At 36.6% G+C, this 15,452-nt stretch overlaps 1 protein-coding gene across 4 annotated transcripts in view; it reads right to left on the bottom strand.

The window, feature by feature from the left end:
• INTS2 (integrator complex subunit 2) overlaps positions 1-15,452 on the bottom strand; it is a 50,740-nt gene that overhangs the window by 15,240 nt on the left and 20,048 nt on the right. For 3 of the 4 annotated variants that reach the window (XM_044248529.1, XM_044248526.1, XM_044248527.1), the window contains exons 10-18: positions 15,364-15,435; positions 15,166-15,280; positions 11,629-11,697; positions 9,605-9,739; positions 7,877-8,053; positions 7,002-7,110; positions 4,567-4,671; positions 2,164-2,328; positions 270-471 (exon numbers count right to left, since the gene is read on the bottom strand). In XM_044248529.1, coding sequence (XP_044104464.1) covers positions 270-471; positions 2,164-2,328; positions 4,567-4,671; positions 7,002-7,110; positions 7,877-8,053; positions 9,605-9,739; positions 11,629-11,697; positions 15,166-15,280; positions 15,364-15,435 — 1,149 coding nt within the window. The remainder of the gene's footprint in view (positions 1-269; positions 472-2,163; positions 2,329-4,566; positions 4,672-7,001; positions 7,111-7,876; positions 8,054-9,604; positions 9,740-11,628; positions 11,698-15,165; positions 15,281-15,363; positions 15,436-15,452) is intronic. The other variant, XM_044248528.1, reaches the window with a different exon arrangement.

Genomic DNA, 15,452 nt, shown 5'->3' on the forward strand with positions numbered 1-15,452 from the left:
TGATCTAAATCACAATTAGCCACAAATGACTATATGTGAGAACTCATTTTTAAAGAACTTTCTCAAGTTGGAAATACTTTAAGTTTTCTGTTTCTTAAAATAAAGTTTATTCTTTTCCTTAAAATTATAACAGCTCTTAAATTAATGGTCTTCAGAATGGACTTATATTGTCAGATAATCAATAATTTTTTCAACATTTAAGTTTAGGTTATTGTATACAATCACTGCTATATGCTTCTTTATTACAGGAAACAATACACTGAACTTACCTTCTAGGCATCACAGTATTAAGAACCATCCACAGTTTATTGACGGTTTGAAGAATTCGTCGTGGAACCCCTGAATTCAACAGCTGGTTCATATTGGATGTTAATACTTCTGCATAAGGTATAAGTTCACTGGCAGAGAGTAGAGTCAAGTGTTCTAGAATCTGCATCACTTGTGTGTGACTTACTGGGACAGCTGAAAATGCTAAAAGGAAAACTAGCAGTCATGATCTAAATTCTACACAGCTTACCAAATAGTATTTGGTAATACTTTCCTACACACCACATAAATCAAGGAAACACTGTTGCTGAAAAAGGGTAAAACTTTGAATCCTGGCCACAAGTTTTGGCTACACTTAAAATAAGGAGCTAAGAAAAATTCATGTTAAGTATACATATATTATAAAGATAAAAATAATCATAAAGATAAAAGTTATAAAAATCCCATTTTAAAAAACACATTAATGACCCAAAGACAAATGTCATTTCCTTGGTGATTCAGACTAATTTTAAAAACTGGCTGAAACATGAAAATATACCCAAGTATAGCTTTTAGTAGTAACATTCAAATTTTTTTTATATTTCCCAACTGGATGGCCCCTTTTACAGGATGTTAGTATACAGCACACTGCTGTTAGTCAAAAATTTCTAGAACTGTACTTTTCTTTTTTTTATTTTTAAAGATTTTATTTATTTATTTGACAGAGACCACAAGTAGGGAGAGAGGCAGGCAGAGAGTGAGGAGGAAGCAGGCTCCCTGCTGAGCAGAGAGCCCGATGCAGGGCTCGATCCCAGGAACCTGAGATCATGACCTGAGCCGAAGGCAGAGGCTTTAACCCACTGAGCCACCCAGGTGCCCCAAGAACTGTACTTTTCAATAGAATAGTCACTAACCACATCTGGCTACTGAACACTTAGAAAATGTAGCTAGTGCAAACTGACATGTACTGTGAGTATAAAATGTAGACCAGATTGCAAAGACTTTCTATGGAAAAACAGTAAAATATCTCATTACTATTTTTATATTGATTATATGATGAAATGATAATATATTGATATATTGGGTTAAATAAAATAATTATTAAAAAAAACAACCTTTGCCTGTGTTTTACTTTTTTAGTGTGACTGTAGAAAGTTTAAAATTATATGTGTGGCTCGTATCATATTTCTATTCGACTGTGCTTGAACATTATCCATTAACGACAAGTACACTGCTCTATTCCATAGCATTTATTCCTGAGCAGTTTAGGACCTTCCTAAAACCACATGACCTGTTTAGTGATGCTAACATAGAAACTATGAGAAAAAAAAAGACACAAGCACGTCAGAAAGAAAAGGTTAAAATGCCTGAGGTGCCTGGGTGCATAAGTCAGTTAAAATGTCCAACTATTGATTTCCACTCAGGTCATGATCTCAGGGTCTTGAGATCAAGTCCCAAGTAGGGCTCCATGCTCAGTGCATAGTCTGCTTGTCCCTCTCCCTCTACTCCTCCCCAACTCAAAAATTACTTAAAATAGGGCGCCTGGGTGGCTCAGTGGGTTAAGCCTCTGCCTTCAGCTCAGGTCATGATCTCAGGGTCCTGGGATCGAGTCCCGCGTCAGGCTCTCTGCTCAGCAGGGAGCCTGCTTCCTCCTCTCTGTCTCTCTGCCTGTCTCTCTACCTACTTGTGATCTCTGTCTGTCAAATAAATAAATAAAATCCGTAAAAAAACAAAAACAAAAAGAAGGTATCCTAAAACACTGAAAAAACTAAAATTTAAAAAAAAAAAATTACTTAAAATATATTGGCCAAACATTGTTTCACAGCCAGGAAAATTCTGCATGATTTTAAGATTTCAAGGAGCCTAATATCTCTTTGTCCTAGAAGAGGGGTAAAAGGAGTATCCAATTTACTATACCTTCTTGAAGTTGTTTCGGAGAGTGGTTTTTGGCATTATTAGTCAGTAACATTCGCCTTAACAGGGCATCAGTCCCCGTGATTTCTTCTTCACAGATCCAATCATCCACAATGCATAAATGTGGGTAATTAGTTGCAAGGAGACGTAGTAAAGCAGAATGTAGCCCTTGAAAATTTACAAGAAGTCAACTGGATTCTTCATTCTCAAATACTCAAACTTCTCTCCTCACTCCACTCTCTTTTGTCCCTTTCATTTTTGGCAAACCAAAGAAATGTACACATCTTGTGCATGTACTACCGTTTGAGAATTTCTGTTGCATAATTCAGTCAGAGAATCTGCTTAAATAAAGATCCCCAAGTGATCTGATACACAAAAAGGTGAAAGCTACGAGTTTTATCAAAAGTTCTCAATCTTTCTTCCTTCCACCCTATCCCAACATAAAAGTCTCCCATCAGGAAACATTTGACATCGCAGTAGTTCAAGAGTTGACTGGGGAGGAAAGAAAAAAAGGAGAAAAGAATGTCCATTTGGGGGAGATCGTATATGGTCTGAGAAAGGCCTTATTCAAAACTTCTGGTAGGCTTCTACAGAAAAACACATGACACATGCTCTTTTCCAACCCACTTCAGAATCACTGTTGCAGATAGGTAAAATCAAAGTTGCCCACCTGGAATGCCTAAAAGATCTCGGACAGTTTATGTACATTTTTTCATTTCTCGCTAATGTCCCTTCAAGGTAAGCAATATTGTCTCCATTCTACTGTAAGGAAACAGACTGAAAGACACAGCTAAGTATGTCAGCCCACCAAAGCAGTATGGATGATATCTACAAGAGTGCGTTTGTCTTCCTTCAAGAAAGTGAAGGAAGATCAAAAGAAATGGGAAACTTCCTTTTACTAAATCAAAGCATTCTTTCTAACCTTTTGCTTATAGTGCAGTTTGGCTATTCATGACTATTACTTTTAGTGATAAATGATTCTATAAAAAAGGTCTATTTAGATATATGAAGTATATGAATATATACATGAAGTATATATGAATAGATATATGAAGTATGCACTATGTCAAGTGTTTGGTACATACATACCTAATAAATATTGTTGTTACTATATTATTATTATCATCCTCACCAGAGTTGTAAGAGCAGTAGTAAAAGTATTAGTTGTAATAAAAGTACTTTTCATCCAATTATCTCCTTATTATGCAACTTAGATAAAATCATACCACTTAGTCCCAGTAGGGAAAGTATCCACTTCCTCTGTCATAGAAACTGATTAAAATTAATATTTCTGTCTGAAAAAATGCTGCAACAATCAAAAGTACTATTAAACATTTAAATATCTAAATGCACAACTACACGTATAGTTAAGAGTATCTCAAAACAGTCACAAAATGACTGCTTACCAAGTGAAAATTAATCTACACTTCATAATCTCTTCAATAAAATGTTAGTCACCAAACATTGCCAAATATAACATTAGTTTATGCAAAGATGTAAGTAAATAAATGCACATATCTGGTTAAAGGTGACCAAATAAGGTTATCTTTGTTCCTGCTTGAAATCAACCATAACAAACAAAGAAAAAGAAAACTCCAACTTCATAGAAACAAACAAGAAACCCATATTCAAACATTATAAAAAAGAGGTGTTAAATCAAAAAACAATTTTTTTTCAAAAAATATTACTATATATCTGACAATTTTATAGAAAAAACAGTAATTCCAAGATGTGGAATATTTTGGAGGAAATAAAAGCAATAAGGTAGATCTACATGTACTGGCATAAAAGATTTCCAAGAGTCCAAGAGGAAAAAAAAAATTCTCAAAAGAGATAGGGTATAATGCCATTCATAGTTTAAAAAAATAATTTTTTATTCATGTGTTTATCTATTAGCTTCAACTATATGAAACTATTTTTGCAGGTCAAAAGGGTTGGATACCTGCAATTTCATATCATAAAACTTATAGAAAAATGTCTAAAATTACATACCAAAATAAAACTTGGTTTTGGGGAAGGAGGAATGCAAGTAGTAAGATAGTGAGGAAGGTAAAGAGGAATTTCGCTCCTGAATTGTCTTTTTTTTGTTTTTGTTTTTACCACCGAGCATATATTCTACTTCATAACGCTGTAAACAATAAGGGGGTTTTTTGGGGTTTTTTTAAAGATTTTATTTATTTATTTGACAGACATCACAAGTAAGTAGAGAGGCAGGCAGAGAGAGAGGAAGGGAAGCAGGCTTCCTGCTGAGCAGAGAGCCGGATGTAGGACTCAATCCCAGGACCCTGGGATCATGACCTGAGCCAAAGGCAGAGGCTTTAACTCACTGAGCCACCCAGGCCCCCCAACAGAAAGATATTTTTTAACAATAAACATCAGCAGTAAAAAGCAAGAAACACAAAATACCTCCCAACTCCTGCTGCAGCCCTTGAGCCTGTCGAATAAGGAATTTGATGGGAATCTGATCCATTAAAGATGACGAATATGATTTGGGCTTTCTTTGCATGGCAGCTGTCAGTCAAAGATACAAAGTGTAAGATAAGAACAGTGTAATAAACAATAGAAATCTTAACCTTCGACCTAAATGGAACAAAAACAACATTAGGTTACTTCTAACTCACTTAATCTGTGAATATGCTTCACAAAAAATGAAGAAATAATGGATACACAGTAAGAGCAAGAACATATCTAAGGGCAAGATCTGGAAAATGCCTCCATATTAAAACCATTGAGGAGAAAAGTCCTAAGTGAGAGAAGCCATCTGCAGGAGTGCCCTACACTAAAACACAAAATCAAACAAAACAAAATTAAACAAAAACCCTGATAAGTAACTCAAGACTCTCCCAAATCTAATTAGGAAAACTAAATTCAGTCATGACCATATGGCTTAAAGCTTCGTGACTCCAACAGTCTTAATTTAATTACATATTATCGCAGTGACTCTTTTTTTTTTTTTTTAAAGATTTTATTTATTGGGGCGCCTGGGTGGCTCAGTGGGTTAAAGCCTCTGCCTTCGGCTCAGGTCATGATCCCAGGGTCCTGGGATCGAGCCCCGCGTCGGGCTCTCTGCTTGGCAGGGAGCCTGCTTCCTCCTCTCTCTCTCTCTGCCTACTTGTGATCTCTGTCTGTCAAATAAAAAAAAAAAAAAAAAGATTTTATTTATTTATTTGACAGAGAGAGATCACAAGTAGGCAGAGAGGCAGGCAGAGAGAGAGGAAGGGAAGCAGGCCCCCCGCCGAGCAGGGAGCCCGACGCGGGACTCGATCCCAGGACCCTGAGATCATGACCTGAGCCGAAGGCAGCGGCTTAACCCACTGAGCCACCCAGGCGCCCCGCAGTGGGCAATATGAATTTAACTCCTTTCTCTCACAACTTCTATCTTCAACTAGAAAACAATTCTTTTTTTTTTTTAAGATTTTATTTATTTATTTGACAGAGATCACAAGTAGGCAGTGAAGCAGGCAGAGAGAGACGAGGAAGCAGGCTCCCCGCTGAGCAGAGAGCCTGATGCAGGGCTCGATCCCAGGACCCTGGGATCATGACCTGAGCCAAAGGCAGAGGTTTCAACCCACTGTACCCCCAGGTGCCCCAACAATTCCTTTTTTAAAAAATCAAGTCCATCTTAGGGGTGCCTGGCTGGCTCAGTTTGTGGAGCATGCAACTCTTGCTCTCAGGGTTGTGAGTTTGAGCCCCACATTGGGTGTAGTGATTACTTAAAAATAAAAATCCTCATGGTCAAAAACCTTCAGTGGATTCTTATATCCCACAGAGTAAAAGTAGCTGCCAATCAACACTATCTTTCTCTGTCTCATCTCCATCATGTATATTTTTTTAATTTTATTTATTTATTTGTCAGAGAGGGAGAAAGAACACACACAAGGAGGAGGAGCAGTGGGCACAGGGAGAGGGAGAAGCAGACTCCCCAGCACAAAGCTGAGCAGGAAGCCCAAGGCGGGGCTTTATCCCAGGACCCTGAGAACACGACTTGAGCCGAAAGCAGATGCTTAACTGACTGAGCCGTCTAGTGGCTCCTATCTTGTTTTTTAACTAACTACCCTAAAAAACAAGTGAATTTTTTTTCTTTTTCTTTTTTTTTTAAGATTTTATTTATTTATTTGACAGAGAGAGATTACAAGTAGGCAGAGAGGCAGGCAGAGAGAGAGATTGGAGGAAGCAGGCTCCCTGCCGAGCAGAGAGCCCGATGTGGGACTCGATCTCAGGAGCCTGAGATCATGACCCGAGCCAAAGGCAGCGGCCCAACCCACTAAGCCACTCAGGCACCCTTTTTTTTCAAATATAGAAAAACACACTGCTTTATACTGGAAATCATCTAGGTTAAATCTGATCTTCTGATACTATAGAAAGTAGTTAAATTTGAAAGCCCAGTTCAATGATAATTTTAATGGCAAAATGAAACTCTTCTGTTTTTTTTTTCTGTTTTTGATTAGATTGCTATTCTTCACCTAATGGAAGGAAGGCAGGGCAAAGACTGAAATCAAGCAAAAAAAATAAATTTTCCATTATATTTCCTTTAGGTTTATCTCTTAATTTATCAGCACTTAGTTAAGGTCCCTAAAATTAATAAAATACAGATAATCAGTTATTAATTTAGGCTGCTAAAAAGAGGGCTGAGACTTAAAGGGTGGTTATGTACCCATCTACACATGTATTTACGCATCAGAGTACATAGTGCCCATGCTACAAAGACTACAGAATGGTCCTGGAGCCTGTTAGAATATTTGACCTTATTTTCTCACATGACAGCTTGGAAAGTAACAAAATGTAAACAAATAAAATGAACTAGCACTAGAAACACTCCCCTATGAATAAGTACAACTTACCTAAAGTCTTTGTGTTTGCTAGCAGAGCTTCCTCATAAGACAATACATAGTAAAGCACCAAGAGCTGTGCTGTGATGCTAAAACGTTGGTTAAGGCGGATGCTATCAGCCTGGAAGTAAGATTATAAACACGTAAGATACTGTTAAATTTCATGAGTGCTTTCTTGATGGTAAAAGCATTTTAAATAGACTATTCAGTTACTGTTCCCAAGCTCAGCTAAAACAGGAGAAACATTGCTATGTTTGCATTAAACTCAAAGAGACAACCTGAAGTTTCAATTTGAGGTGGCATGGGAGAGCAAAGGCAACATGCCTAACAGTCTTTACGATTATAAAAAAGACTTCAGCTGTTCCTTAACAGCAAATCCATCAAGCTGCTTCTGAAAAAGGTTTACAGAAGTCTCAAATATTACCTGGAATTACCAGGAAGAAAATAACTCCTAAAAAAAACATAGTGTGCATTTGAATACATTTGTGAAAAATACAACTACTTTTTCTCTCTTAAAAGATGGAGAAAAAAGATTTTCTTCAAATTTCCCATTTGAATCTACCTAGATCTTAGATTCCCAGGAAGCTAAATAAACCTCTGTTGACCATGTTGAGATGTCACATACTCCTTTGTTAGGCACAACTCTACAGGGCACTCTTTAGACTTTAAAGTGGAGCTCTTTCGAAGATTTCCTCAGAAAGTACCTCTTCAACAAACTACTTGGAACTAATAGTATACTTGTAATTTCATAAGTGATCTGAAGAAATGTAATTCCATTTCAAAGTCAGAACCACCTAGAAGTCCTCTAATAATCCAAGGAAAAATATGGAACAAGTCAGAAGAATAAAAGAAAAATCAGCTAATCCATGTACGAGTACTACTGTTACCCCAATGACTCCTTGGAAAATACTGAGGATCTCCTGTTCTGTAACTGGCTGATTTGTGGCTTCTGGATTAGATTTAGATGCAGGAGTAAGTATGGAATTTATGTACACATCAATCAGAGGAAGTAATTGAGGATGAAGCGGAGTAGTGGTTTCACACAGCTGCCTATAGATCCAGTCCTAAAAAAGAAGGTTATAGGCAGTAAATCACTTATGGCAATAAGAAAAAGCAAACTTTATTAAGAACACACAATTTACATGATTTATGAATCAGTGAAACTATTAACTTCTAGCAGCTACAAATATATTACCTAGTTTCACATCTGTCTTTGATCTAAAAATATGAATTACTTTTATATCCTAATCAAGACTATTGTCCAGTGGAAGATAAATCTATAATGAGGAATTTGGGTTTTGAATTTGGATTTGAGGTTTTTACTGTATTCGTTTTTAAGTAGCAAGAAAAATATTTTAAGTCCCTACTATATCTGTATTTTGAGCACTATCTGTGTTGTAGAAGACCCCACAGCACAGAGGAATTGAGGGAGAGAGATAGTTCTTCACAGCAAATCCTGAGGCAGATTAAGAAAGTGGCCTTGGGGCTGCCTGGGTGGCTCAGTGGCTTAAAGCCTCTGCCTTCGGCTCAGGTCATGATCCCGGAGTCCTGGGATTGAGCTCCGCATCGGGCTCTCTGCTCAGCGGGGAGCTGGCTTCCTCCTCTCTCTCTGCCTGCCTCACGGCCTATTTGTGATCTCTGTCTGTCAAATAAATAAATAAAATCTTTAAAAAAAAAAAAGTGGCCTTGGCAACCACTTACAGGAGACCATCATTTAACTACACATGGACAGAGGACATGTGGATACACTGGGTGTGCATTCAGACTCTTAATCTATTTCATGTGCTAAAAACATAAAGAAGTAGAAGATACAATCTACCTAGAAAAATAACTCCACTAAATCATGAAAACAAGGATAGTTAAAGGTGATATATCAATGCATATATTGTTGATTATTCTTTATAAATAGAAGAGCCGCTAGAAAAGGCTCAGATCTCTTTACCTTCTTGGGACTTATCTGTCTCTTTAGAAGGCCTTTTAACTGTTTGACATAGCCAACTATAATTAATGGAAAATATGTCCAAATATGTATATTAGGTGTTAGCTGTCCTTGTGACAAAAGTACAAATGCTGGTCATGGCTGATAATGAACTTTCTCAGTTTGGTGAACAAAACCAAAGTATAGAAAATGGCAATTTTGGGTGCCTGGGTGGCTCAGTCATTAAGCGTCTGCCTTTGGCTCGGATCATGATCCAAAAGTCCTGGGATCAAGCCCCACATCGGGCTCCTGTTCAGCAGGAAGTCTGCTTCTCCCTCTCCTACTCCCACTGCTTATATTCCCTCTCTCGCTATTTCCCTCTCTGTGTCAAATAAATAAATAAAATCATAAAAAAAAAAGAAAATGGCAATTTTTTACCAAGTTTTAAAGAAATAGCCACATGATATTATCGAAATTTTAAATGGATTAGTAATACTGTACATTTTGTCAATAACTTTAGAGTTATATTGTTTAAAAAAATCTGAAATTATACTAGTACTACATATAAATGATTAGTAATTAGACATATTTCATAAACACAAAACCCACAGTAGAAGTCTATAAACTGAAAAAGAGCTAGAAAAAAATAAATAAATAAACTTGGGTTGTAGCTTGTTATATAAATTTAAGATCATACTTTTATTGACACTTTGTGCTTGGTAAAGGAACGACTCCTGAGAAGCTGGTAAATACAATGAATAGGCAAAAATCCAGTAATGTTGGCACTCAGGTTGCTGGTGACAGGGACCCGAACAGCATGAGCTGTGACAACCTAAAAGGGAAAATAGTATTAATACGTATGACAGAAGCAAATATAAAACTATTCTGTAAGAGAGAGGATTAGCAGGGAGAGTGTCAATACTTAATACAAATGTGGTCCTTAGGAATGAATGAGAAAAACTAATTGTTACAAGATTTGATTATTTCTAGATGATAAGGCAGCATACATTTAGGGATTTGTAAAACACTCTAATTTTTTAAATTGTTTTTAAACATAGGTATGTTGACATTAATGTAGTAAGGTAAAAACACACAAAATTTGGAATTCTAAAATCTGGGCTCAGTGACTTCAGATAAGTCACTTTATCTTCCAGCCTATTTTCACATCTATAAAACGGGACAATACAGTCCTCATACCCACCTATAAAATGGTACAGTACAGTCTCACCTGCCTCAAAAAGTTTTTGTGAGGGGAAAAAATTAAAAAATATGTTTGAGGGGCACCTGGGTGGCTCAGTGGGTTAAGCCTCTGCCTTCAACTCAGGTCATGATCCCAGATTCCTGGGTTCGAGCCCCACATCAGGCTCTCTGCTCAGTGGGGAGCCTGCTTCCTCCTCTCTCTCTGCCTGCCTTTCTGCCTACTTGTGATCTCTGTCTGTCCAATAAATAAATAAAATCTTTAAAAAAAAATATGTTTGAAAAACATATGTGAATTATAAAGTATCAGTTCTTTATATGTGACATAAATTCTTTATATGTGATATAAATGATCACATAAATATAAACAGGGATTTTTATTGTTATTCTCATTGTTTTCAAAGACCCTCCCCAAAGTCCAGTGAGTTCAAATAAAAACATAAAAAATAACTTCTGAGTCTCCTATGCACTATTTATGTCTGTTTTGTGGGAGTGTATGTGTATTGAGGGAAGAAAGGAAAATGTGGTATAGGGATGAGAATATCATCCTAAAAGAAGCAACACTTATGCACCTATGAGCATTCTCAAATATCTCATTTTTTTCAAAAATATATATGCTTTTTGTAACCCCAAGTTTAAACTGACTAATCTGGGAATTAGTTTTCAATTTCAGAATTGTCTCTTTTGCTGAAAAAATAAAATATCCTCAGGTTTACATATGGACAAAAGTGCTAAGGCAAAATAAGAACATGTAAATATAACAATAAAGAATTCAGGGGTGCCTGAGTGGCTGTCAGTTAAGCATCAGTTAAGCACTCTTGATCTCAGCTCAAGTCTTTATTTCCAGGTCATAAGTTCCAGCCCCCAAATAGGTTCCATGCCCAGCCTAATAAAAAAAAATTTTTTTAAAAATAAAGAATTTAGACCCCAGCTTATAATTTATATAAAAATAAATGTTACAGTCTAAAATTTTAAACGTTTTATTTTTCTCCTCACAAACCCGAATGATTACCCCATGTGAGATCCTACCAATACCAAAGACCATATTCTTAAGCATTTATTCAACATCTCCAAAACATATAAATTTAAAGCATGCTTTTGTATGTAATAAGTAAATGGGATGATTCTTTATAGAAATTTTAAAAGATAAATAAACTGAGGTGCCTGAGTGGCTCCATCAGTTAAGCATCTGTCTTGGGGTCGGTTCATGATCTCAAGGTCCTGGGATCACCCCCCGACCCCCCCGCCTCCATATCTGGCTTCCTGCTCTGCGGAGAGTCTCTTTGTCCCTCTCCTTCTGCCCACTCCCCACACTTAGGCCCTCTCTCTCTCTCTCCCTCAGATAAGTAAAGAAAATCTTTGAAAAAAAAATTTAATAAAAAATGAAGATTAAATTAACTATCATTGGAAACTAAAATGAAATAGAACAAGCATTCTCTTAAGCTGAGATAAACAAATTTCCCCCCAAAGAATGTTGTAAAAGAAAGTTAAAGAAATACCTAAGAATAAAGTGAAAAGAAGTACCTGCTCAGTAAAAATTTCCTGTGTGAAGATAGTCTTCATCCTACTCAAGGAGCTTGGCTTAATCACAATCTAAAACAACCAAAAAAATTCTAACAGCAAGTAAAAATACATGAAGCACACTTTCCTCTCATAAATGTATTCTCTAACATGGCTGTGATATGTAAAATTAATGTTCAAATACTCTATTTCAAAAGTGGCTTCTCAAACCCGACATCAGAGTGTTTTTCCTCAGACACTGAATCAACATACAAAATTACTGAGTAAATATTACTATCAGCCTTTCAAGTCAATGGCAAGAAGTGGATTATTCAATAAATGAAGGTGAAATATCTACCTTTCTGGGGAGTAAATAAATAAACATACATATGTATGTTTATATATATCTATATATATCCGTACACATGATACCATACCCAAAATGAACTTGAGTGTACTAAAGACTTAAATGTGAAACATGAAGCCACAAAAACATTAGAAGAAAATATAGGTAACCGTTTCTTTAAACCTGAAGAAAGAGAAACATTTTTTTGCATTAAAAAAAATTTTGTGGGGGCGCCTGGGTGGCTCAGCCGTTAAGCATCTGCCTTCAGTTCAGATCATGATCCTGGGGTAGCAGGGTCGGGCCTGGTTAGTACTTGGATGGGAGATCATGATCCTGGGGTAATGGGATCAAGCCCCATACCGGGCTCCCTGCTCAGTGGGAAGCCTGCTTCTCCCTCTCACACTCCCCTTGCTTGTGTTCCCTCTCTCACTGTGTCTCTATCAAATAAATAAATAAAATCTTTAAAAAAAAAATTTTTTTTAAGTAATCTCTATGCCCAAAGTGGGGCTCAAATTTACCACCCCAATGGGGCACCTGGGTGGCTCAGTGGGTTAAGCCGCTGCCTTCGGCTCAGGTCATGATCTCAGGGTCCTGGGATCGAGTCCCGCATCGGGCTCCCTGCTCAGCAGGGAGCCTGCTTCCCTCTCTCTCTCTCTCTCTCTGCCTGCCTCTCTGTCTACTGTGATCTCTTTCTGTCAAATAAATAAATAAAATCTTTTAAAAAAAAAAAAAAATTTACCACCCCAAGATCCAGTCATATACTCTACCAACTGAGCCAGCCAAGGTTCCCCCCCAACGTTTTTTTTAAGATAAACATTTCTAAGTGTAACAACAAAGTAGGAACTAGAAAGGAAATACTATATATTCTTTTTTTTTTTTTTTGGAAATACTATATATTCTATACACACTCACAAAAATAATTTCCATATGGCCAAAAAGACTGAGAAGAATAATTGCAATATATTGTACTTCTCACTTTAAAGACACTATGGACTATCAGATATGCTGATTTAATAGTAACATTTCAAGAGGCACCTGGGTGGCTCAGTTGGTTAAGTGGCTGCCTTCAGGCTCCTGAGATCAAGCCCCACAAGTCCCTACTCAGTGGGAAGTTCTGCTGCTTCCCCTGCTTATACTCTCTCTCTCTCTCAATCAAATAAATAAAATATTTAAGAAAAAAAAAAGTAACTTTTCAAGAAAAAAAGCGAGGGGAATACTACCATATTATATTACAAGTCAACTATAAAATAAAGCCCCATTTCAATACTAGATAAAATACGTGCCTTGAAATCAATGAAACATGGTATACAAGGCATAATGGCATATCATGTATATGCCATTTGATCAGTAAGAGGAAAAATAAATCAATAAAAATCCCTATAGGAAAATTAGGACATTGATAAGCTTCTGCACAAAAGAAATGAACCAGCCAAGGGGCACCAAGATAGCTCAGTCAGTTAAATATCTGCCTTTGGCTCAAGACATGATCCGGTTTTCTGGGATCAAGCCCCACACTGGGTTCCTTGCGCAGCAGGGAGTCTACGTCTCCCTCTCCCTCTATTCTTTTTTTTTTTTTTTTTTTTTTTTTTGACAGAGAGAGACCACAAGTAGACAGAGAGGCAGGCAGAGAGAGAGAGAGAGAGAGGGAAGCAGGCTCCCTGCTGAGCAGAGAGCCCGACGCGGGACTCGACCCCAGGACCCCGACGCGGGACTCGACCCCAGGACCCCGAGACCACGACCCTCTATTCTTTCCCTGCTCATGCTCTCTCTCTCTCTCTCAAATAAATAAATTAAAAATCTTTAAAAAAAAAAAAAAAAAGGAATCAGCCAAAACAGAGATTTTTAAAACTACCCCCCAAAAAACAACCACTATAAACTATAACTAAGACAGAATATTTAAACCATAGTTCCACTACTAATGGATGAAGAGCAAAATAAGTGAGACCATCTTTCATCAATCAAAATTGTAAAGATTAAAAAGAATGGTTAAAAAAAAAAGAATGGTAATGCCCAGTAGTAATGAGTGTCCAGTTAGCTAGCACTCTCATACACTGATGGGAACAGTTAAACTGGTATAATCTTTCTTAAAGGTAATCTGGCAATACTCATTAAACACCTTAACATCATCATATTTTGACTGCTAGAATTATTCCTAAGGAGCTAATCCAAAAACTGTTTAAAGGGGACGCCTGCCTAGCTCAGTTGGTAGAGAACACAACTCTTGATCTTGGGGTCCTGAGTTCAAGGCCCATGTTGGGTGTAGAAATTTAAAAAAAAAAAAACTGTTTAAAGATAAACACATGAGTGCTCCTGTATGTATTTATGTAAATAAGGATAACCATCTAAGCACCATTCAGAAACTGTAAAATCTACATGGCAAAAAGAAAGGATCCATTAAGAAAGTCATGATTGGTACATAAGATGAACCAAGATACAGTCAATGAGACATTATATTGAATCAGAACATTTAATTGAGCTCCCTTCTCAGTGGGGAGTCTGCTTCTCCCTCTGCCCCTCACCCTGCTTATACTTTCTCTCTCTCGGGCTTTCTCAAATAAACAAAAATCTTAAAAAAAAAAAAAAAGGACATTTATTGATATGAGGAAATGTCATCACATATTAGTTAAGTTCTTTATATTACAAAATATATATATCAATGTAAAGAAAGAACAGATAGAAAAATGTTAACAGTAGTATAGTTGATATCTTGAATAATGAAATAATTTTCTTCCTTTCTTTTGTGTTCTCCAAGCTTTCTATATTTTGGGGTTTCCCAACTTTCTATATTGAACATATTTTATTCTTATAAATAAATGTTTTCATAATATACATTTTTTTCTAAGAGCTCCTGGCAAAATTTCAAACTATTAAACTAAAATTACTTCAAAATGGAAACAAAATGTACCGTGGACTCCAAGAAACAAACTGAGGGTTTTGGAGGGGAAGGAGATGGAGGGATGGGTAAGCCTGGTGGTGGGCATTATGGAGGGCATGTACTGAATGGAGCACGGAGTGTGGTACATAAACAATGAATTTTGGAACACTGAAAGAAATAAAACGAAAATAAAATAAAACGAAATTAAAAATGTATATTTATAAGACAAACCAAAAAAAGGTACTGTACACTACAAAAAACAAAAACAAAAACAAAAAAAAACAAAAAAAACACCCAGCTTAGAACTCTCTTCCTTAGAAAGAAAATAAAAGAAAATTACCTTCATCCCCAAAGTGGAACAGACCAAGTCAATGATAGCACTAAGTTGGTTGCTGTGAAAGTACATAGCAACCAATAACAACATCTCCCCAAAAGAAGCAGAGACGCCAGAAGTACTGTTGAAACAAAAAAGAAAATATGAATTTCCAAAGAGAAGATAAGAAACACTTATTAACTGCAACAAATGAAGTCATCTTACCTTTCAAAATAAGCTTCTTCTTTTATCATCCAACTTAGCCACACTACCATTAACTGCTCCTGTTCAGGTGTACTATATAAAACATACAA

The sequence above is a fragment of the Neovison vison genome, chromosome 5, assembly GCF_020171115.1.
Source record: "Neovison vison isolate M4711 chromosome 5, ASM_NN_V1, whole genome shotgun sequence".
Lineage (NCBI taxonomy): Eukaryota > Metazoa > Chordata > Mammalia > Carnivora > Mustelidae > Neogale > Neogale vison.